This window comes from Rissa tridactyla, chromosome 1 (assembly GCF_028500815.1).
Source record: "Rissa tridactyla isolate bRisTri1 chromosome 1, bRisTri1.patW.cur.20221130, whole genome shotgun sequence".
NCBI classification, from domain to species: domain Eukaryota; kingdom Metazoa; phylum Chordata; class Aves; order Charadriiformes; family Laridae; genus Rissa; species Rissa tridactyla.
Window position 1 is genome coordinate 156,315,187 of NC_071466.1, and position 21,579 is coordinate 156,336,765.

The 21,579-nt window shown below is 44.2% G+C and overlaps 2 protein-coding genes across 6 annotated transcripts; one reads left to right on the plus strand and one right to left on the minus strand.

The window, feature by feature from the left end:
• Positions 1-5,290: 5,290 nt before the first annotated feature.
• Positions 5,291-6,694, minus strand: NDUFB2 (NADH:ubiquinone oxidoreductase subunit B2). Its single transcript, XM_054189155.1, has 4 exons — positions 6,554-6,694; positions 6,322-6,466; positions 6,125-6,241; positions 5,291-5,400 (listed from the first exon to the last, which is right to left on the minus strand). Exons 1-3 carry the CDS (start codon positions 6,622-6,624, stop codon positions 6,167-6,169), a joined length of 291 nt encoding a protein of 96 aa, XP_054045130.1. The 5' UTR covers positions 6,625-6,694; the 3' UTR covers positions 5,291-5,400; positions 6,125-6,166.
• Positions 6,695-7,114: 420 nt separating this feature from the next.
• LOC128906300 (uncharacterized protein C11orf16 homolog) lies at positions 7,115-21,458 on the plus strand. 5 transcript variants are annotated; one of them, XM_054193381.1, is made up of 11 exons: positions 7,117-7,316; positions 7,535-7,893; positions 9,815-9,906; positions 10,091-10,268; positions 11,417-11,645; positions 12,263-12,828; positions 13,748-13,868; positions 15,122-15,366; positions 16,965-17,128; positions 17,836-18,085; positions 18,417-21,458. In XM_054193381.1, exons 2-11 carry the CDS (start codon positions 7,780-7,782, stop codon positions 18,639-18,641), a joined length of 2,184 nt encoding a protein of 727 aa, XP_054049356.1. In that variant the 5' UTR covers positions 7,117-7,316; positions 7,535-7,779; the 3' UTR covers positions 18,642-21,458. The 5 variants fall into 5 exon arrangements, with proteins under 5 accessions (XP_054049385.1, XP_054049356.1, XP_054049363.1 ...); XM_054193388.1 differs by having other exon boundaries at positions 7,535-7,754; positions 18,417-21,456; XM_054193410.1 differs by lacking the exon at positions 18,417-21,458 and having other exon boundaries at positions 7,115-7,316; positions 16,965-17,172; positions 17,836-17,897.
• The last annotated feature ends 121 nt before the right edge of the window (positions 21,459-21,579 follow it).

Consider the following 21,579-nt stretch of genomic DNA (forward strand, 5'->3'; position numbering starts at 1 on the left):
TCCAAGTCTTTATTAAGCACGCGTACACCTTCCCCTCTGTCTTTCCTTTTCACACAGTTAGACGAGACCTGTTACATCTTCCCTGTCAGTATGTGATTGTTTCCTGCAGTGTATTTGCTGGAAATGGAACGTTGTAGTGGAGCTTAAACCAAATGGTGTGAGCACAGAGGCCTGGTTATTTTGAAAGTAATTTCTGCCTGAATTAAGACCTACGTGGTCCCAGATACAATTAGCCCAGTCATTTCTTTTTTTTGCTAAACTCATGCAGGTCATTAAATGACTCTACTTCTGCTTTTTTTGTGCTTATCTAAAATCATCTTTTCTTGTACTTGAATGCTGTAGCAGCTGATGATGATGCAGAATGTCAGGAAGGCCAAATACTGCCATCTTATTGTGGCCTCTCAACATCACTTGGATTAGTCTGTGCTCATTAGAGGCAGAATTTGGCCTTCGTGACGTGAAATGAATGAAATGCTGGCTGTTGATAAGTACCACGTCTTTCCACAAACGGCCAAATTGGGGGAAAAAATAAACACTGCAGATCACACATAAATAGGTTTGCTTTTGTGTTTGCCAGGTGATGTAAACGCATCCAGCATTTTACAGAACATTTGGGGAAGCCAGATCCCCAGAAACCTCAGAAACAAGTACAAGCTGAAGTTTTGATAGGCGGCGGGGCTAAATTTAGGGAGGAAGCATGTAGACATTTCACACTTTCGCAGCCTGTAGATTTCATTCCCTTCTTGACTGTGAGTGCAGCATGTGTAGCACAAACTATTCATAGTACTGTAGACAACCCGTCTTCTGTCTGTTGGAAGAAGTATCACCAGTAGCACAATGCGACAGGCAAAGCTTCTAGGTACAGTCAAGTTCAGTTAAAATGCAGTTGCACGAGTGGACTGTTACGGCATCACTTTGAAGGTGCTTGGTGTTCTGGTTTTCTGTTACGTGTTTGACATAGAACTTTACGAAACAAACTTTCTGTTTACTGCAGCCTTGTTAATACGCGTTTGCACTTCGTTTTGGCGTGCATTTAAAATATCTTGCTTCGTTACTTCTTGCCTAGTAAATCAAATCATCAAAAAAGCAGAGCAGAGAGAAGTTGTTAAAACTTCTTCTTTGCATTTAAGTGCCAGGATGCTAACACAGAAGCTACTAAGTCAGCACCATGACAGCAGTAAATAACTACGAAACTGTGGAAGGAGGAAACTGTTTAAAAACTGCAGAATATAGAGTACACCAAGGGTGAATTCAAGTGAAAACTAGCATATATCTTTTCTGTAGAAAAGAGAGCTGCCGAGACCCTCTGTTAAATGGGTTACATAGGGATCCCCCAAAACAGTCTTTGCAGTTTGCCAAATGATCATGTGCCTTCGCAACCTTAAAAAGTACAACAGAATGTAAACCAGGTGCTTCGTAACTAGAGCAGTGGCTTTGGTTTACTTCTGATGCAGTAGTTTTGTATATAGCTATCACTATAGGTAGGTAGTCTGGAGCTGTACTTCTGTAAAGGAGGGCGGAGAGCGTTCCCCAAAATACCTATGATCATTTCAAAGCTAAGAATTGAAGGATACCCAGTTCAGTTACAGTAAACCTGCTGCTTGAAATCTGCTCTATCGAAAGTTAAATGAGGTTCATTTAATTTAAAAATAAATAAGCCCTCCTCCCCCTCCAAAGACACAAAGATCTTGTTAGAGAAAGGGTAATAGAAAGCTCCGAAGAGGCCCAAAGTTACACTGTCACAGCATCTTGGAATGAGACAGTAGGTGAAAAATGAGAGCTGGATGAGGAGAAATTGATGCCTAGTACTCATGTAATCGAAGTCCACATATATCAGAGCATACAATTAATTCCCTGGCCCAGAAAGTGCAATTAATTTTGTTTTCTGGAATATCAGCGGCTTTCCTTAGTTCCTCCTCGGGCCCCTTGCAGTTTCCCAGCACTGCAGTTACTCTTCAGCGGTCACACAGTGTCATTGCACGTTAACCTTGGGAGATGGTAGGTGTCCTGTCAGCTGAGGAACAACCAATATGTTGGAATTTGATTTGTTCAAATTTCAAAGCGGTGACGCAGACTTCTGGCAGTACCTACATACTAGTGTCATATTTAACCTACTCGTCCATAAAGGACAAAATAATGGGTTTTGTTATTCGTGCTTTTTCAGATCTTTTCCTTTTCTTCTTTGGGGCAAGATTTTTAAGCATAATTGTAAATTATAAAGTTATGTCTAAATGCACGGTTCATACAAAACATCAGACCAATTTTAATTTGGTTTTGTTCCATTTAGAAAGCAAAGTGTAAAAATGTTTCACCGATCTTCCAGGAACTATCTGGAATCCTTCTGCCTACCCCAAATTCTGCGCTAAAAGTACATGTGAGAAGATGGCTGGTTTTGTCTGTTTTTAAACAAAATCACAAAGAAACTATTTCCCTAAGAGAAGGGAGCTGATGGGGAGTGTTTAGAAACCTCTGAACTACATAGGCATTTGCTTCATCCCATCACAGCAGCAGCGTATTCAGCTCATCCGGCCTCTTTAAGAGCCAACAGGGGCCCGTCCGGTCATTTTTGTCTGGTTTGTCACGTTTGCAGCAGCTGTACTTCAGAATAAGCCTTGTGTGACATTTACTTTTGAGCAAGTAAAACACAAAAAATAACTATGGTTTTTTTTTCTTTTCTTTTTTTTTTTTGTTCAGGTTTGGAAAATGGTTGGGTTTTTTTTTTTTTTTTGATAAATGTCATTCTGTGTTGCATTTATGTATTCGCCCTAGTTGAAAAGAAAATCTGTCTGTGCGTTTGGGAGTTGGGTTGGAACATTAGGAGAAGAAATGAAGCCCACCATCTGGGCACGGGCGTCGGGTCTAGGGGGCAAAATGGACCAAACTTGGGTGTTGGGTTATTTTGGGATGGTGGGGGGTTCCGAGGGCATAATTTAAATTAACTCTGTCTAAAATAAAATGTAAGTGCAATACATGTGCTTTTTTTTTTTTTTTTTTAATTCAAAGCTGTGAACCTTTAGGGAAAAAAAAAATACAAAAAAAAAATCAACAAAAAAAAATGCACATCATTCCTTCATGAGCCTTGTGTCCTACCTGCCTCCCCTTCCCTCCCCCCTCTCCACACTTTCTCCTCAACTGACAGAAACCCGACAGTGGCCAACTTGCATGTGTTGGCAACCCAAATTAACACCGCTGTTTTTCCCACCTCGTTTGTTGGGATTGGGGAAAGTCTTGCCCCCTACTTCTTGCCACCCATGGAATCCCTTTGGGATCCAGTGCTGACCTGTGCCGCTGGAGCCGGGACTACCACTATCTGGGAAGCACGAGCCAGCCCACCTGCGCTGTGGTCATCCTGACTGCGAGGGCAGTGCTCCTCCTGGCCCTTCGGCCTCCAGTTATAACTTCCCTCCCCACCTCGTTTCAGGTGATGTTTTTTTCTTAAGCAATTGCAAAAGGTAATCGGGTCATCAGCTGCCTCATTGGATCCCTTTTCCCCTTTGTCAAAAGACACATGCAGGCTGGCCACTGTTGCCTTCTGTGACGCTGCCTTGTTTTGAAGGAGCAGGTATCCGTGTTTGTAATCCGTGGTGCATTACTTGCACTGTCTCTCTTTCTTACTTGAGCGCAGGCTGCTGTTCCTAGATTAGGAAAAGCGCACCGGTCTCTTGGGGGGGTTTTCCACGAGAGGCGCAATGCATACGTTTCATTAAAGTGATGCAAGGTGTAGCACTCGGTAGTCGGACCCTATGGGGGAGTAAGAGAGGACTGGCTTGTTTAAAGTTTATAGATACACAGATCTATATCCTTTAAACTTGATTATTTTTATATATAGTCAAGACAATGGCATTACCTCATAATACAGAGGCTTGTTTATGAGAGGCAAAGTATCTAGTAAGGAGAGGAAAGGGAAATTTATATACAGATTTGATTTCTTTTTGTTCGTTTGTTTGTTCCTTAGTGCAATGAAATGTATGTCCCACCAATTTAAACTCTGTGCTAACACAACATTCCTTTCAGCTGTATTATTTTTTTTTTTTGACCACCAGAGGTTTGCGAGGAGCTTATGACTGCAAAGAAGGTCCAGTCTGGTTACTTAAAAAAAACAAACAATTGTGTTAGTAGATTTCCATAGCTGCTTTTTAAAATCTACAATGGAGTAATTGTTTTGAAACTTGTATTTATTTTTTAATTCATAACAAAATGTTTATTTTCGGTTTCCTGTCACATAGGTCATGGCAACTCCCCTTCTTTCCTTCTCAAGTTTCCCCTGTAATTGCCAATACAACTTATTTTTCTCGTTTGTTCCTTCCCTCTTTACTTTTGTTGTCCCTTCATTTGTACTTTGGAGTCTTTCTCATGTAAATTTGTACAATGGGAAATATTGTCCAGTTTGGTTAGAGAGCATGGAGACTTAAAACATATTAAAATTTGATAGCTGAATTCAGATTGAAGAAAACTATTTCTGTGTAAAGTTATTTAAAGAACTCTGTATTATATAAAAGGCAAAAAGTTCTATGTACTTGATGTGAATATGAGAATACTGCTATAATAAAGATTGACTGCATGGAAAAGTCTGAAGGCGATTGTTTATCATGTAATTCGTAACTCCCCCTCTCTGTGAAGTTCCAGAGGTGCAATTTAAGGTCATTTAAGGGGAGCGAAAAATTTACTCTGATGTTGCTTTAGAATGTAACTCTGAAACAAGAAAAAAAAAAAAAAACAAACACAAAAAAACCCCAAAACACTGAGGGATGCCTGGAGTGTAACCCACCTCCCTGCATCTGCCTTGTGCTGGACTGCTGCCTCCTTGACTGCTGTGCTTAGCGCTAAGGCATTTTTACCTCTGCAGAGGGTTTCGCTTCACAGGGATTATTCTGGACTTTGATAATACCCAAGGGAGATTTCCCCCTCACCCTGGGGAAAGCTGGGCACCAGTTGGTCTGTCTTCTCTTCAGGGTAACTCCCCCTGCTTCTGTGGCAACTGTTATTCGACCTGTTATTTGGTGACAAGATTTCAGTAAAATGTCTTTAAGTTAGCTTCTCTGTAGTTCTAACATGGACAAGTTTTATTCCCCCCTCGCTTTAGCAATTATTTGGCAGAGCTTTAATGATGGGATTCTTGAATACTATGCATTCGTGGCAGTTTTAAATCGCTCTATGAACATGGAGATACCACCTTATTTATTGAAGGGCAGCATATTATATACTGAGCAAACATTACAGAAGCTCAGGCGGACTCAAGCACCTCGCCTCTAAAGCTGTAACATTCATTCCCCAGAAATCCTACATCACTCAAAAACAAAGTACAATTCAGCTTAGAAGTTTTTTTGCAATTAACTTTTATTGAAATAAAGACCAAGGAGCTAAAGCTTTGGTTCCAGGGGCCTTTCTAGTTCCAGGGACCTGCAAGTAACAGAAGAGAATCCTGAGAACCTTTTCACCCATCCTTTTCCCACCACTGACAGCAGGTGAAGGACCTCCTCAACAGTGCCCACGCTGCCTTCAGCAGTAGTTGAAGCTGAGCCATAATGTGACACCAGCTTAAGAGAGAGCGTATTTAAAGAATTGGAAACAAGCAAAATGCCCCAAACCTTTAAGGGGCGAATTGCACCGGTCTCTCTCTAGTCAGACAGCAAGTGTGTCCTCAAGGTTAGGTAATGCTGGGTCTAGAGAACGGCATGAAGAAAATTTTAAACTGGTAGCACTTAAGCTACAACTCATCAAAAAAATAAACTGACAGACTGCAGGCTTATATTGCCAAAAGCAGACTGCCTGCACTTGAGCATTCAGCTACCCACAAAAAGTGTGTGTGAAAGCAACAAAAAGAAGCAGTGCAGATATCTGCATTCTGTACAACAGAGATTTGGCACATTTACCTTTGGAAGCGCACAAATAGTGTCCGGGTACTTGTAGCAGTACCAAGAGACGAGGGCCAGTAAGCAGGGCCAGGGACGATGCCCCGGCACTGCATCACAGCCGGGAGCCTTCAAGCAAAGCTAAAGCACAACCCGGGCTGCGTGTGCGCCGGCGGCGACTGGGTTTATCGCTGTTCAAAGCAAAGCCCGGCCTGGCTGCAAGACCCCCCGGGGGCTGCCGGCCCGGTGCGAGGAGGGGCGGGAGGGCGTACCGGTGATGCTGCCGGAGCTCCGGCACCCGCGGCTGGAGGCGCCTATTCCGCGTCATCCGGAGGGATCCCCAGCTCCTCGTCCGTCCAGGCCGCAGGGTCGGGATAGGGGAAGTGGCCCTGGCAGAGAGGGACGGTCACAGCCCGGCCCAGGCCCCGGCCCCCCCCCGCCCGCCCGGACGCCGCCGCGCCGGCCTCACCAGCACCATGTCCGAGCTGTGCCAGAAGTGCCAGAGGATCCAGAACCACATGAAGCCGCTGAGGACCTCGCTCTGGATCACCTGCGCCCGCGTCAGCTGCGGGAACTGCCGGTACCGCGGCGGGATGTGCACCCCGCCGCCCGCGCTGCAACGACACCCACCGGCACCGGCTCAGTACCGGCCCCACCGCTCCGCTCCCCTCCCTTCCCTTCCCCTCGCCCGCCACACTCACTGCCGCAGCCCGGTGGTGCCGCTCCCGGCCCGCAACAGCCGCCCCGCCGACCGCCCCAGCGACGCCAACATGTTAGCAGATCCACCGCCTCCCCCCCGCCCCACCGCCAATGTCACCCCTGCACCTCCCAACAACAGCCGTCGCGATTGGCCCGCCTCGGCGCCTACCAACTCTGGGTGCGGCGGGGTGAGGAGGCCGTGGGCGGGAGAGAGGGAAAGTGTCACGCTCCAGACGGCTGCGTGGCACGGAGACATCCCCGCACCGCCACCCCGTTGTCGCTGCCGCCTGCCCCGCGACGGGGCCCGCTGTGGCTGCGGCGGCACCCCTGTGTGTCCCCCTCCCCCCGCATCCCCCGGTACTTGGGAACGGCGGGACGTCACCAACTTACCGGCGGGGGGTTCTTCATGAGTCCCGAAACTTGCCGTCGCCCACAGAAGGCGCAGAGGAGGGAGCGGATCGCCCCTCTCCCCCGACAAACAGCTCATTTCGGAGTGGGGGCAGAAAGCGACGCCGGCTGCGTCGTTTAGGAAGGGGTTAATGAAATAACCCTCCCCTCTTCTCCCCCCTCCTAGGCCGCCCACTTGATCCAGCCCGCGGCGTCCGGTTGCGTAGCAACTGGGCAGGCGCCCGGTGATGGCCGTGGCGGGTCCCGCCGACACGTTCCCGAGGGAGCGGCGGGTGCGGAACCTCCTCCGGCGGCCGCGGAACCTCCTCCGGCGGCCGCACCGGCGCCCTCTTCAACGCCGTGCTGTTCTCCGGAGGGGTAGGCAGGCGGGGAGCAGGCAGGCAGGCGGGGAGGAGGGCGCCAGCCGCTGGGGGCCTGCAAGGCCTTCTCTGTAGGCCGGCTGCTGAGGCGGGAAGGCAGGGACACCTGAGCACAGAAATACCCGATAGAGAGTCTCACGTGAGCAACGAGCTGCATGCGTGAGTGGGCTTTTGTTATTTATTTCTTCTTATTCTTGTTTTTTTTTTTCCCTATAGCTGTTAAAATGGTGCAACTGCCCAGTCAGATGCTTGCGTAGCTGAAGCAGCAGCCTGGATTCGATCCCTGCGGTTTGAGAACGGCACAAACGCTATGAGTGGCTTGGCTGCGGCATTTGAGGACCCGGGCTGACAGTCAGTGTATCTGTTCACTGACATACTCCCAGAGCAAGAATCAGAGGAAATCTGCCAACTTCTCATGGAGAACAAGTTGCATCCAGTACGTGTTCTGTACCTGTTGGGAGATGGGAGATTCAGATGATCAGGAAAGAAGCAAGCAAAAAATAATGGAGAAAGTGGCCAGACAATTAGGGGGGTCCTTTCAAGCAATCCAGCTCCCCCCTACTGCTTCTGAAAAGGTATGCCACTAATACAAGATTAGGGCATACTAATTAGTTCCTCTTGAATCTGTATTGGATGACATTTCACAAAGGAGAACTGGGGAAGAGTTTCTGTGTCCCTCTGGAATGGTAACCTTGTTTTGCCTAACAGCTTATGAACAAAGCAGTCTTTGGACAAAGATTTAAAACAGGTTTGGCATTTCTGTGACAGGCTGTACCTGACATCCCGAGCTGGCATATCCACCCTCCTAATTGTACACTCACTAATTGTTTCCTCACTGGTTGTGAGGAAAGAGCACTTCACATAGCCCCTGAGCAAAAGGCATCACCGCCAAGACTTGGGGTCAAATTTGGCTGTATCTTGGTCTAGCTCCATTTACTTTCGCAGGGAAAGACTTGCCCTGTAAAGTGATTTCATTGAACTTCACAGACCAGCACTTGAAAAGAGGTCTCTCACAGGTGAAGGTGAAGATCCTGTAGGAAAGAAAAAATGCCTTAACTTTGATTTTACTTTTTCTTTGCTAGGTAACTGTACAGCTTTGCCTACAGCCAGTGTATCCTGATTCACAGACTTGAATGTTATTTTACTCTTAGGTGAGGGGGGGTCAAATACTGTCTTTTAAATAAATAACAACGTCTTCTAAATCTGTTAACATCCCAAACAGCTGACACTCTCAGCTGTAACAGCATAGGTTTTGCGTGTCTACCCTGTGGATGTCCTTGTAGTTAAGGGATTTTAAGTTCCCTGCTCTTCTGAGTCTCGTTAACAGCCCTAACGCATTTTCAACAACAGTTTACAGGGAATAGTGGCAAACTACTCAACTGTTGTTTTTACTTAACACATGATTAATGCAAATAGAGTTTATCTTTTCCCATAAAAGCTGAACATTTTAATATAAGTTTTGTAGTTTTGTTGTCGACTCAACCTCCCAACTCTCTTGCATTTTGTCTTTCTCCCTTCTCGTAATCCCTGGCATATAATTCCCCGTGTCGTTGTTCTCAAACACTTCACATTTTCTATCCTGCTCAGGCCAGATGGCTCCACTGCTGGCTTTGACCTGCAAAGGCAACTTTGTCTTCTACACTCAGTCCCCACCTTCTTCATTCTTCCTTGACTTCAGCTCCTTTCATTGACCTTACAGCTCTTCCTTGCTTGGAGAGTTTGGGTAGCTGCATAAGAAACAGGGTACAAGAGGAGGCAATGCACACATGGCTGCTGGCTGCCCATAAGCTACTGTTTTAGAACCAGGGGCAGATGGACTGGAAGGAAGCCAGCAGGGTTGATAGGTCTGCATTGCTCCTGGGGATGGGAGAGGCAGCTCCAGAAACCCCACTCTGTCTCCATTCTGCTGCCTGTCTCCAAGCTGTGCCTCGTCCTGAGAAATCGGTATATTTTCCAGCTGCAAAGCTCTTCATTTAAATCAATTAACTAAAAGGCATAAGAATTAGTAAGAAAAGAAAACTTCTGATTTAAGAATCACATGCTTACTGCTTCCTTCACAGTAGAATAAAATTATGATAAGATCTGAAATGGGCCAAAATGGATACCTACTATAGCTTTGTGTGTACTTGAAATGACATGTTGTCTTTTGAAGAACACATATCATCATGATTGAAGAAACAGTGATACAATACACCTGCTACATATCTAGCAGCTGAACAGAAGGCAAGTGAAACACAAGGGATTTTTTTTATCATATAGTTCTTATATTTTATTTTTTATATTTCTTGTTTCCAAGCATGATTTCTTAAAATCAAAACCATTTATGATGAGCTTACAAATAAACAGCATAGCACTGTAAGATAGTATGGAAGAATTCAAAATATAAAGTAACGTACTGGAAAGTAAATTTCAATTTTAAAATAATATTCCTGTTTAAGGATTTAAGTGTTCAAAGATCATGCTCATCTGCTTCCATCTCCTCCTTCCCCCCTCCAGGTAAGCTCCACGTCCATCTCACATGTCCAGTGTTGTCATACAGCTCATAAAGATCCCTTTGGCTCTCTGCTGCCAAGATGTCCTGTAACGTAGTAAGTTCAAAATCTAAAGGTGGGTCACTGGAAATGCAGAAAAAAAAAAGAAGCTAGGAAACAAAGACAGTTATTGCGGGGTGGGTGGGTGTCCCATGTGGATTTAGTTTGTTTTCATTGCAGCAGGTTGCAGAAGTTCTGTTGCCAAGGTCTTCATTACTTCTTGTATTTTTGTTTTCTACAGCTTTCCTGTTTGTGCGTGGAACCCAGATTCCCTTTGTATGACCTTGATATCCTCAGCAAAAAAGAATTTTATTGATTCTTCCCCAGAGGCTTCCAGTTTCATGAGGGGGGCTCGTGTGTTGGCAAGGAGAGAAGCTGATGGCTATTACTACCTGGGCCACATTGCCCAAGAGGTGAAGGTAGCTATCGATTGGGAACTATGCTGTAAGAGCATCTGTGTGTCTTTTCCCTGTTCTTCCCATGCCTCACCAGTCCCATGCCCTTGCTGTGGGCTGGCTCTGCTGCGATACAGTGCACTTCATAACCATTATTCTCTCCCCACATCCTGTTTTCATCAATTTGCTGATGGCTGGCTGTTTACTGTGAGGAGTCCTGCAAGCAGAAGCAGCCAGGAAAACAACCCATTTTACTAGTTATAATAAGTTGTTATTCAGAGACAATCAAACAAAACAGGTCCCTTTTCCCTATTGTCTACTTCCGCCCAGTCCAGCAGCAAAGTCAATTAGCTAAAAAGCATTAGTAAAATTAGCTAAACAGCATTAGTAATAGTCATCCAAAATGTCTGCCTCCAGGGACCGCCTCCTCCTTACCAAATTGAGAGCTTTCCTCATTCTCTTCCTTCTGTGTTTCTGGGATTTGTGAGATGATTTTTGATGCCAGACAGAAAAATCCCTTTCTGCAGGCTTTCTTTAAAAATCCAATGCGTTTTCCAGTTCATAGGTTAGTTAAATAAATAATGATGCTAGTATAGCTGAGGATGGCTGTAAGTCCAATGTAGGGTGGAACGGATGGGGACAGCTAAAGGCACGAGTGACTAGCTGGATTTGGGGCTGACAGCATTATTTGTGTAAGCGCACTCATAGATCTGCAGGGAAGGCTGAGATTTCAGTAACAGATCTGCCCCACACCCATTGCTGGAGGCTTAAATTAGAGCATTTAAATTTATGAGAGTTAATGACGTTTTACTGGTTTGTTATCCTTTTGATTGCAGTATAACAAACTGCATCATATACAGCAATTTCTTTTGGCTGCTCTTTTTCTGATGGGAGATTTTCCTGGTAAAATTCTGCCTCAGCCAGATAAGCCTACTAAAACCTAAGTTCAAAATGAAAGGAAGAAAAAGACTGTCAGCCCCTTAAGCTTTTTAATTACTTTTAAAGTCCAATATGGACACAGTACAGTGAAAAACCTGGTAGAATAGGAAAGCTACATTCACAGATCACGTTCCACTTCCTGGCATTTCTGCCACTTCCCTCTTAGCACTTATGTTTGGCCATTAATTGGACCCAGATGTCTGTCTTGCAAACTGCATGTTTTACTCTTGTAGGGCTCCAGAGAACGCTTTTTAATTGAGTTTGACACAAGTCGCACTCTGAAAGGCAAGGTACAGCTTCACATGCAGGAAACGCCTCTCTACGACATTCTCCACTACGAAGATGCCAGGCGACAGCCTCTTGCTCCAGGAGACAGGGTCTTGGCACCATGGGAGGCTAGAGCTGAACGTTTTGGCCCAGCCACTGTGCTCAAGGTTATGGAGAACGAGGAAGCACGTTTAGGTACTGGGTATTGGCTTTCTTAATAGTGCTAGACTCGCCACAGTTGCTGGTCACTATACAGAAAAGAGAATGGTCTCAACCATGGAAAATTCACCACCTGCTGCTTGGGTTCTCTTCATCATCTTTGTTTTTTTGTTGTTGGCACTAAGCAGCCTGTTCTTTTTTTCAGTGCCAGAATTAATGCAGCTCCCAGAATTGGCCTTTGATTTGTTCTGTGAGTGGAAACTTCCTAAAAATGTGGAGGGCAAGGGGGGTGGTGTCCTCCCAACAGAAGGAGAAAAATGTTCCTGGCCCTCATGAGTATTCACCTGATTATCTGTTAGTCTAGTTTCCAGCTTTTGCACGGTAAAATCTTGGCTCGCTGTGTCAAGAGAGAATTTTGCTACCTGGTTTGTCTTCAGAGGAAGTTCAAAAGAAGTTCAAATTTTAAACTTATAAAGAAGAAATCATGGAAGTTGTTAGAAAATTGACTGAAAGACAATCTGTTGCTTTTATCTCCTTCTAAAAATAGGATCTTTATCTCCTATCTCTTTCTAAGAGATAAATCACACAGGTTGACATGCTTCTAATATATTCTTTGCCTTTTTTTTTTTTTTTTTTTTTCCCAAAATGCACAGCACACAACAGAAGAGGAGTGCTTGTGAGCTTCTGGAATGGGCAGACTAAGGAGGTGTCTTCTGACCAAGCTCTGCGGATCCCTCTGCCCTTAAGCGAACGCATCATCCTAGAACTGCAGATGCCTTTAGCAGCCAGGAAGATGGTGGTGGATTCAAGCTTGGATTACCCGTACATTGTGACACCGGGTTATAGAGCCTCAGGCCATTACAGGCAGGGTCGCTCACACCTGGACTACTGGCCAAGGGGTCTGTATTCAACCCAGCCATGTGCCAAGTGCAGCTGCAGGTGTGCCTCACTTCCCCATTGCTGCCTTGCAGCCTGCGAACCCACATGGCCTACAGGGTGTGAAGTGCAGGAAGAAGATGCCTTCATCCCAGGAACAAGCTTGACTAAAGAAGAGCACAGCAAGAAAATAGAAGAGCAGCTGTCTGAAGTGAGGATTTCTTCAGAAAGTGTTTCCAGAGAGGAAGAGAAAAAGGAAGATAAGATATTGAAGACAGAAAATGCTCCAAAAGATGTTCAGTCTTGTTTGGAAGAGGACAATGAGGATATAGAACCTAAGAAGGTGAAAAGTGCTTCACTCTGGCTCTCCTGTTAACTTGCCTTCTGCTATTTGCATAATGTCTGCTTTGTTACCCTGAGTTTTCTGCTCTTGGTACCGAAAATTATTAGAGGTTTTAGGCCTGGCCCTTATGTATGCCTGCTAAAGAATGGAGAGACTCTGCTCTGCGCTGTCTTCCTGATCCTTTGACCTGGGAAAGAGCTAGAAGCTGTCATTGTCACTGCCTGGAGCAGACTTCTAGAAGCTCTTCCACAGATGCAAAACATGAGAAGTGTCGCATAGTCCAGTTCTTCATCCTGCCTCTGCGTGAAGGCAGTAAAGGCAGGAAAAAGCATCAGGCAGAAGACTTTACACCGGATAAGGATTACAGTAAGGATTGCTCCATACCAAGGCAGTCCCTGGTGTAATGCTATTAAGATATTTCTCCACCCGCGGTAGAGGCAGCACCTCCCAGAGACCAAAAGAGACTTTTGTGATCCTCAGTATTTGATTTGGGGTTTGTGAACAGGGCACTGGATGAGGATTAGTAAGGAGGAGGTTAATGTGCACTGGCTACTGCCAAACTTTTGTCCATTGCTCTGCAATGGTTAGAATCCTAATTTCTGGCATGTGCCAGAAATGCGACTGTCTTTCAGCCAGAGCTCCTCTAATCTCTTTTGTACCAGTTTGGGCCCTTCCAGGCAGAAGTACTGCCAGTTTTAGGTGATCTGAAGATACAGAGAAACCGACAAAGTGATCAGAAGTTACTCTACTTAAGAGTTGTTTCTTTATTAAAGAACTCCCCCAGAGGCTGGGTTTTTTTTTTTTAATTCTTTCTCAAACTTTGGCTGCAACTTAAGATCTTACGTTGTAAATCCATGAAGCTAACCTATTCTTTTCCTTATCAGGTCTGGATTATGATTGCATTTCTTGTTATTTCTAGAGTTCTCAGAGGGAGATGGCTCATGCTGTGGTTGATACTGCTGTCAACACAGACAGCTGGTTAATGGAGACAGTCCACAGGGAAGAACCAGACAGCAGACAGCAGGATGCTGAAACTGAGGGTAATTTTAAACACAGAACATGGTATTGAAATTGTAGCTGTTTTATCCAAACATAAGACTTGCCACAGAATATCAGTGCAGCAGGCCTTCATGTCTAAGGTCTGGTGCCATAGTTCTTGATGTTTCAAAACAACACGCCATAAAGCCATGCTGAATATAGCCAGCGTAACATACTACTATTATATATATCGGTATTAATGGTAGTATGGCTTGAGAAGCTGTAAAACTTCTCAAGATGAAAGGTTTTGAGGTGGAAGATGGGGTTTTTTGGCTTTTACACATACAGTTAAAAAAAACAGTAGCAGCCTTGGGTTTTCTTAACCTTTATCATACTACTGACTATAAATATTATTTATTATAAAATTTCCTTACTTTAAAAATTACTCTGTAACATTGACTGCCTAGAGCAAAAAGATTTCACCAGGACTGGTCTGCACAACACTCCTTCTCTTATCTGGGCTGAAAATTATTGCTTTATAATGTCATTGGGTAAACTTTTGTCTCCTTATTATCCAAAAGGGGCCGGATCATGATTTTAATCAAATTGTTGCTGTCCTCAGTTTAAGCTAGTTTTGTGACAATTGCAGGCATTTAAGTGAGCAGTCTGAAAGCCTAAAGCTTTCTCGCTTTCTCCAGGTGTTACTGCTTTTCTCTGTGTCACTGCTGGTAGAGGGAGAATGAAAAGTCAAACAGAGGTGCACATTTCTTCCCAGATGGTGTTCCAACATCATTCCATGCAACAACTGCCCCTTAAATCCACACTGTCTTTAGCAGAAAGGTGCGAGCAAGCTCCGCCCATGTTCTCAGTTACCCAAAAGCTGCCTTAGCACAGTGGTGTGCCCAAGCTAATTTCTTCTGTCTCCCAGCAGGATGTATAGCTCAGGCTTTGCGTTATTAAAAATTTATAGGTTTTTTTTGTCTCAGAGCATTGTCAGAAGCAGCTCATGTCTGTCTGCGAAATACCATGTAAACAACCCCTTAGCCTGAGTAGCTGTAAGTGCAGTCAGTGATCTTGTGTTACCAGGCAAAACTCTTGCTTGACCGCAATGACAAGCTTGTTTTTTGAAAGCTGGGACCTGTTTTGTGGACACTAAGAAATGTCCCGCATCCTCAGAGGGAAACGTTGGTACTAAGTCATAAAATTCTTGCTTGAATATATTTTATATGAGAAGACTTTTTTTTTTTTAAAAATTTGCTTTCTTTTTTTAAGCTGTCTGTAACTTCTTATGTCCCTGCCCTAATTTATTTGAAAGGTCTTTTTGAGTCCAGAGTGGCAGAAGCTCCAATCCAGCATTCCCAAAGGAGCCCTTCCCTGGGAACCAGTGCTTTGGTCCCTTTCAGGCGCCAAAGCTTCTTTGACCGAGTGAATCAATCGCTAGAGAAAGACAGCCTGACCATCGAATCAGCTCTACGTGTACAGAGACCACACAGTGCCTCCAATGTGCAGGCTAGGAGATCCACAAATCTCCTAAATCTTCTAAAAGACAAAAGCATTACAGTAAGTGTTTGGTCCAAATTAGATTTAGCTATTAGGATCAAGCGATATGTTTATGTCATGTGAGAATATACTCTCTTTTGATCTCTTTCTCAAAGGTTGTTATTGCAACAAAAATTATGCCTGTGTAGAATAATGGCTATGCATAAAAGAAACATAAGGTTTCCACTTGGGAATCAGCGTTGTACAGGAACAAGGCACTTCTGGTATTTTTACTCAGTACTTTTGACAGAGTTTTTTATTTCAGATCTAATCTCTTCTAAATAAACCTCTCAGCCAGCTCTACTAGATAGCAAAAAAATTATTCTTCTTTTACAGATACTGCAGGCAAAAAAGAGAAAGTCTAGGTAGTCAGGTGAATCCCGTAGCAGAGAGTGCATGTCAGGGCTGGGGTGGAACTTCGAGTCTCCTAATCCTTAGGCCCGTCCTTTGCCTGCTGGAAAACACCCTGTGCTCACCTCCCACCTATAAACCACCTTTGATTCTCTCTTTGATCTCTCCCTGTGTATGTCATTAAACACAAACCATCCGCAAGGTACAGTTTTTGCAAAGAATAGCAATACACTGGAGAACAAGGGTGTTTACTGCCCCTAGGAAGCCATACAGATCAATGTGTTGAGAGAGATCAGTCAAAACGTGACATGAGACTGGCAGGGACATTCTTTGAAGGTCCTGTAGTGTTTTCCAGCTTGTGGTATTAGAGATGTCCTCAGGAAAGGACTGGAAGGAGACACTCTGATTGCAGAGAACCAGCTAATGGCAGGAACATGCTAATTTCAGCTGGGAATAGGAGAAAGGATAATGCATTTGAGAGAGGAAAATATTTTGTGGAAACTCTGTTCCAGCCCCAAACAGCTCTAGCAAAGTAAACTGGAATGCATGTCTTAAGTCTTGGTGATGTTTCCTTGCTCCTTCCCTCATACAGAGCACTGTAAGGAGTACAAAAGAAATAAATATTTCACTATGGCTGTGAAAAGAAGCCTTGTAGGTGTTCCTTCCTCTCTTCACACAACACAGTACACTTAAAAATGCAAATTAGGAACACTGCCCAGCATTGAAATGCAGCTACTACTGAAGAAAACACAAAGACTGCTTGACCATGGGTAGAAATCTCAGACAACAGGAAGTGAAAAGTTAATACACCTACACAGAACTCCAGGAAGATTTTGTGTTTGGCCAGAGGGAGGCAGATATTTCTCTTTCTAATAAAATCTAGTAAGGAATCCGTAATATGATTTGTGGTCAGAATCTGTATTTTCCATCCAATCCAGAAGCTGACAGAAAGATTGGGCAGTTTTAAGCATTGGCTCAACACCGGAACAACCAGAACAGCACAGCCTACTGACCTATGAAGAACTCTTAAAATCGAATTATCAGGCACCCCTTTGTTGGTTAAGCCCAGTCTTTTGTACAGGTTTTGGCATCATACTCAGTGTTTTCACAGATGGGAAGTGACACTGTAGTATTCATAAGCCAGTATGGCTTCCAGAGCTCAGGAATGACATTAGAAGACTAAGCTGTTCTGGTTTTGTAGGTTTACAGTTTGCATTAGAAAAATATACTTATGAGATTAAGGGTTTGTTTTGGGTTGTTTCTTTTAGAAATCAATCCTTAATGGTGCATCTCAGGAGAGATGGAAAGAGATGGACTTCAACAGAGCCAAGATTGAGCACAAAAGGTGGCAAAAGGAACGGAGGCAGCTGGAAAGGGAGCAGCAGCAAGAGGCGGATGGCATCCGACGCCAGCTGTGCAGGGACAACCAGAGGTGATACCTACGACCTAACAGTTTTTTGTAGTAAATGTTGAAAGGTTGGTAATGTCTACTCCCTAATGCTCTCATTGGGTCTCTGAACATCACATGTTGTGCCTCATGCCAGTCTCTGCAGAGTGATCATGGTGGTTTACTAATGGGAATAAAATTGGTGATTGAGGTATGGACGAGTGGGTACACATGGACCCATAGCTTTTAGCATTACCTCCAAGGGCAAATTCCATTCAGTCTGTCCTCAGACCCAAATTCCCTTTGCCTCCCAAATCCCTGTTCCCTGGCTCTGACCCCACAGTCCACTTAAGCTTAGCAGGTCCTTGCCCCCATGATCCACCTCCTTCCATCTCTTCTCTTGCCCCTGTGGCTCCACCATAAATACACGCAGCCACCCAGTCGTCCACATTAGTCCTACAGCCCTGCCTGCACAAGCCATTTCCTTGGTTCCTCGTCTTCAGGGCTGAGAACACAGGTTCTGTAGTCAGGTGAACAGATGACTGCAGTTTGCTGACATCAGGCACCAGACGATCTGGGGGTTTTGCCACCTCTGTTTAGGACACAAGTTTAACCCTTGTAACCTAACAAAGAGTCCTGGAGTATTAACTGAGCACGGATTGACAGAATATCTGCTTTGTGTCTTATGCACTGTCTTTTCTTTTATTGCTCCTTCTTTCTGAGAAATTTGAGAAGTTTTGTTTTGGAAACAGGCAGCGGTTGCGTCAGAGAACATTGCAAGGGCTGGAGAAACAGCTGGAGCACAAAGACAGAGCTTTGCAGCGCAGGGCACTGCTCCAGGCTGCTGGGGCAGAGAGGAGCAGGAAGGAATCCTTCTTGTCAGAGGAGGAGAAGAGGAAGGCAAGTGAGAGGCTACAGTTCTTAAAGACACAGCGTTTCCAGAGAGAGGAGTTGCAGGCAGAACGCAATGAAAGGAGCTCTGAACAAGAGAAAGAAAGGCTGGTAAGGGCAATTCCAGAAATGTTCTGTATTCTGTACTCCCATGTTTCCACCAGTGGCACCATCCAAAGTATTTGTCTTTCACCTATTTTATATCAAATATAATTATGTCATTTAGAGATAAATAAATGAAGAGTAACATTTTTGACACATGTAGGAAGATGAAAGATGGGAAGTAAAATTCTCCATCTCTGTGGTAGAAGGAGTCTTTCTGCATGCAAGGAAGGCTTTGCCATAGGTTATACCCTTTTCTGCATTCTGCTAGTGATAATTGTGGGTGAAACTCAGCATGAAAGCTGGCTGTACAATTGTAAATGTCTTTATTTTTATGTAGGATTTCCTCAGGAGCAGAATGCAGTCACGGCAGGAAATGTTGGAACAAGAATCACAGGAGCAGGACAGGAAACAAAAAAACCACCAGGCTGCCAAAGGGAGAGTGTTGCAGAGCAGAGACCGTTCACACCGGAAGATGGAAAAAGAAGGCCAAAAACTCTGTGACCTCCAGCAGTACCTCAGAGAACAGAATCTTTTGATGCTCCGGGCATCATTGCTAGCGTAAGGAAGCTGCAGCATGGGTGAGCAGGCCCTTGAGCAGTTCACAGACCTGCGCTGTGTCTTGTAGGTGCGAGTCTTGTAGGTGCTGGAGGTTGGGTGCTTGAGTGCAGTTGTGACAAGTGGAATTATGATTCCTGGAGAAGTCTTTAATGTCGTTTTCATTGCAGCCAGAGTGCATTTTCGCTTTCCTTTACATGCCTTTCTTTATGGAGTTAGTATTGTAGTCCACCTCTGCCAAATGTTATTCTGTGACCCTGCTGGCAGACCTGACTCCACAACAAAGAGCTACCTGGGTATTTAATATGAAACACAGCCACAGTGCCAAGTTTCTGCCCCAAAAGCATCTGAAGGAGGCCAGCTTTTTCCACAGGACTCCAAGGAGTCAGCAACCACAGTGCTGAGTGTTGTAGTCTGAGGCTGGTGAAAGTGTCATGAGACGATGCAGAGTGGAGCAACAGAGGACCTGTGAGTTACGAAAGTGATTGAAAAGGTACAAGATCAGAGGGGTATCAGGTTGTAGCTGCTTTCAGGATGACAATGACAGAGAAAGGAATTAGTTAAGTGAGGGCATGGGCCATACAATAGAGTAGGAAGTGAAGAACAAGAATGAAGGTCAGGAGAAAGGCCCTGGGAATGAGTCCCTCAAGGGAAGTGGTGCAAGCACAGGGTAATACAAACCTAACACAGGCTAATACAAAGTGTCCCAGTGCACATGAATTGTAGAGATCCATAGGGAAGAAGTCACAATACATATGACACAGTTGTGCTACTTCCTGCCAAAACTGCTGTAAGGGGCAGGGCAGGGATCCAGTGACATAAGAGGTGCTTCAGAAAACCCTCCAGCTTGGGCCTCAGGTAAGTGTAGATCTTCTACTGCCAGGGCATATGTACTGTTTGGAATACATAGGCCGCTTGCCTAGAGGAAGAACGACTTGTAGAAGCCCAAAAAGGAAGATAGTTTTTTGGTGACAAGCCACCCTTTCTGGGCATTGTGATGAGAAAAATGTCTGCTCTCTGAGATACCCGTCTTTGGAGAATCACCAAACCCAATGGTGGGCCTGGGGATCTGTTCTGCCTACGATCTCGCTTTCAGGCTGGCAGACTCCAAAAGCAGGAAATCTTATGTCAGAAAGATACTTGGATATCTTTGCAGGTAGGGTGCCTGGTCAGAATAAACAGACTTTTTGTTCACCATGAATAAATGACAATGCTACAAAGACAAATGAATTGGCAAACTGACAGTTAATAAATTGCGTAAGAAACCGAGGTAGCCATACAACTATAGGAAGAGTTCCCCATTCAGGCGATAGCATAAAACACTAAACGTGACTCCCCTGATTTTCTAATTGCTTTACTGACTTTCCTTAACAAAGCCTGTGGTGTCAGCCACTCCCATGGACAAGCTATCAGCTTCTCCCCTCCCCTGAAAGGAAAGAGTAAGGCACCTCAAGAGACAGTTTTCTGCAACAGGAAAGGAGAGAAGAGGTTTTTTTAATGTATTGTACTCCGATTAGTGGAGGTGCTTTCTTTCACAAAGCAGAGGAAGAGGTTATAGTTGCCACATCCTGAAGTGCTGTCCCTCTTCCTCGTATCATCAGAGGTACAAAATATAGCAGCTGTGTCACAGAGAATGCTGTTATCAGCTTTGGGTAGCCAGAAATGTAACTGTTCTTTTCATGTGAGGATTTAGGAAAGGAGAATGGACATGGCACAATTTATTTGCTGGAACACTCAGAACCGTATCGAAGGATGTTCTTATTTTACACAAAATTATGCTCATATATATGTATAATATTTGCAATACCTTGTTTTAAGCAATACCTAAAACCAAACCAGATACAAAATTTAAATGATGTTGCCTCATACTCTGTGTACGCTTAGAAAGAAACATGTTACACATTTTCTGGCACATCGCTCAGCAAAAAACATTATTATAAGAATTTACCCCCTTTTACAGGAACACAGCACCAGTGATAACAGCAGTTTCTAAAAAAAACCTTAAAATTGAGAAAACTTGTAAAAGGGAGCTCCTTTGAAATTCTGCCAAATCTTTTGAATGGCCAGCAGTTTCTCAGCAATAAATCTCAGTCTGTGTTCCTCCAGAGATAACTGAGAGGCTATGCCTTCAGCTTCTCCCAAAAAGACAATTAAAACTGTCTCATCCAAATGTTTACAAACTATTCTAAGGCCTTAATAGCTAAAAGGGGTATTTTTAACTTTAGGATCCATAATATGCATGAACCATACTGAGATTTTTGTTTAAAAAAAAATAGGGGGAAAAGGAAAGAAAGACAAACCTATATATTAAGTGAAGACTTTGACATTTTGTTTGTTTGTTTAAATTAAGTTCTGAAAAAAATATAACTTGCTGCATATATTGAAACCATATGTGAAGCACACACAGTTTTGCATTTTAGATGTGGAATTCTAGAATTTGGTTTAAGCTCGGTTTAGCCTCTGGAAAAGTTGGCAGAAGTTTGCTCAGCAAGAAGATGGGTGGCTGTGCCCAACACCTGCCCAGCTGATGGACGCAGCAGAGTGCTGTGCCTGGCACCTCTGCCCCCTATCTGGGGTAGCTGGGTGGGAATGGGAGGGGGCATCACATTACTGAGTGAAAATGGGTGCTGGCAGCACATGGAGATTTTCTTTGATGCAAAGTTTGGGTGCTGCTTGCTTTTCTTCTTTTTCAAGTTCTCTTTTACGCAAAATCATGTGCTAGTTAAGACACCAGGGTACCTAGTTATAAGTCTAACTAGACTTACAGAAACAAGCCTAAAACTTAAAAGAGATTAAACTCTCCTGCTTCTTTCATTCTTAAGCATTTGGAAATGGAATACGTAATGATTAAAGGAAAGTACATGAAATGTATTGAGCAGAATCTAAACTTATTTTTCAGACTTCATTTATATATCATTAATCATTATTTTATAATCACCATAAAC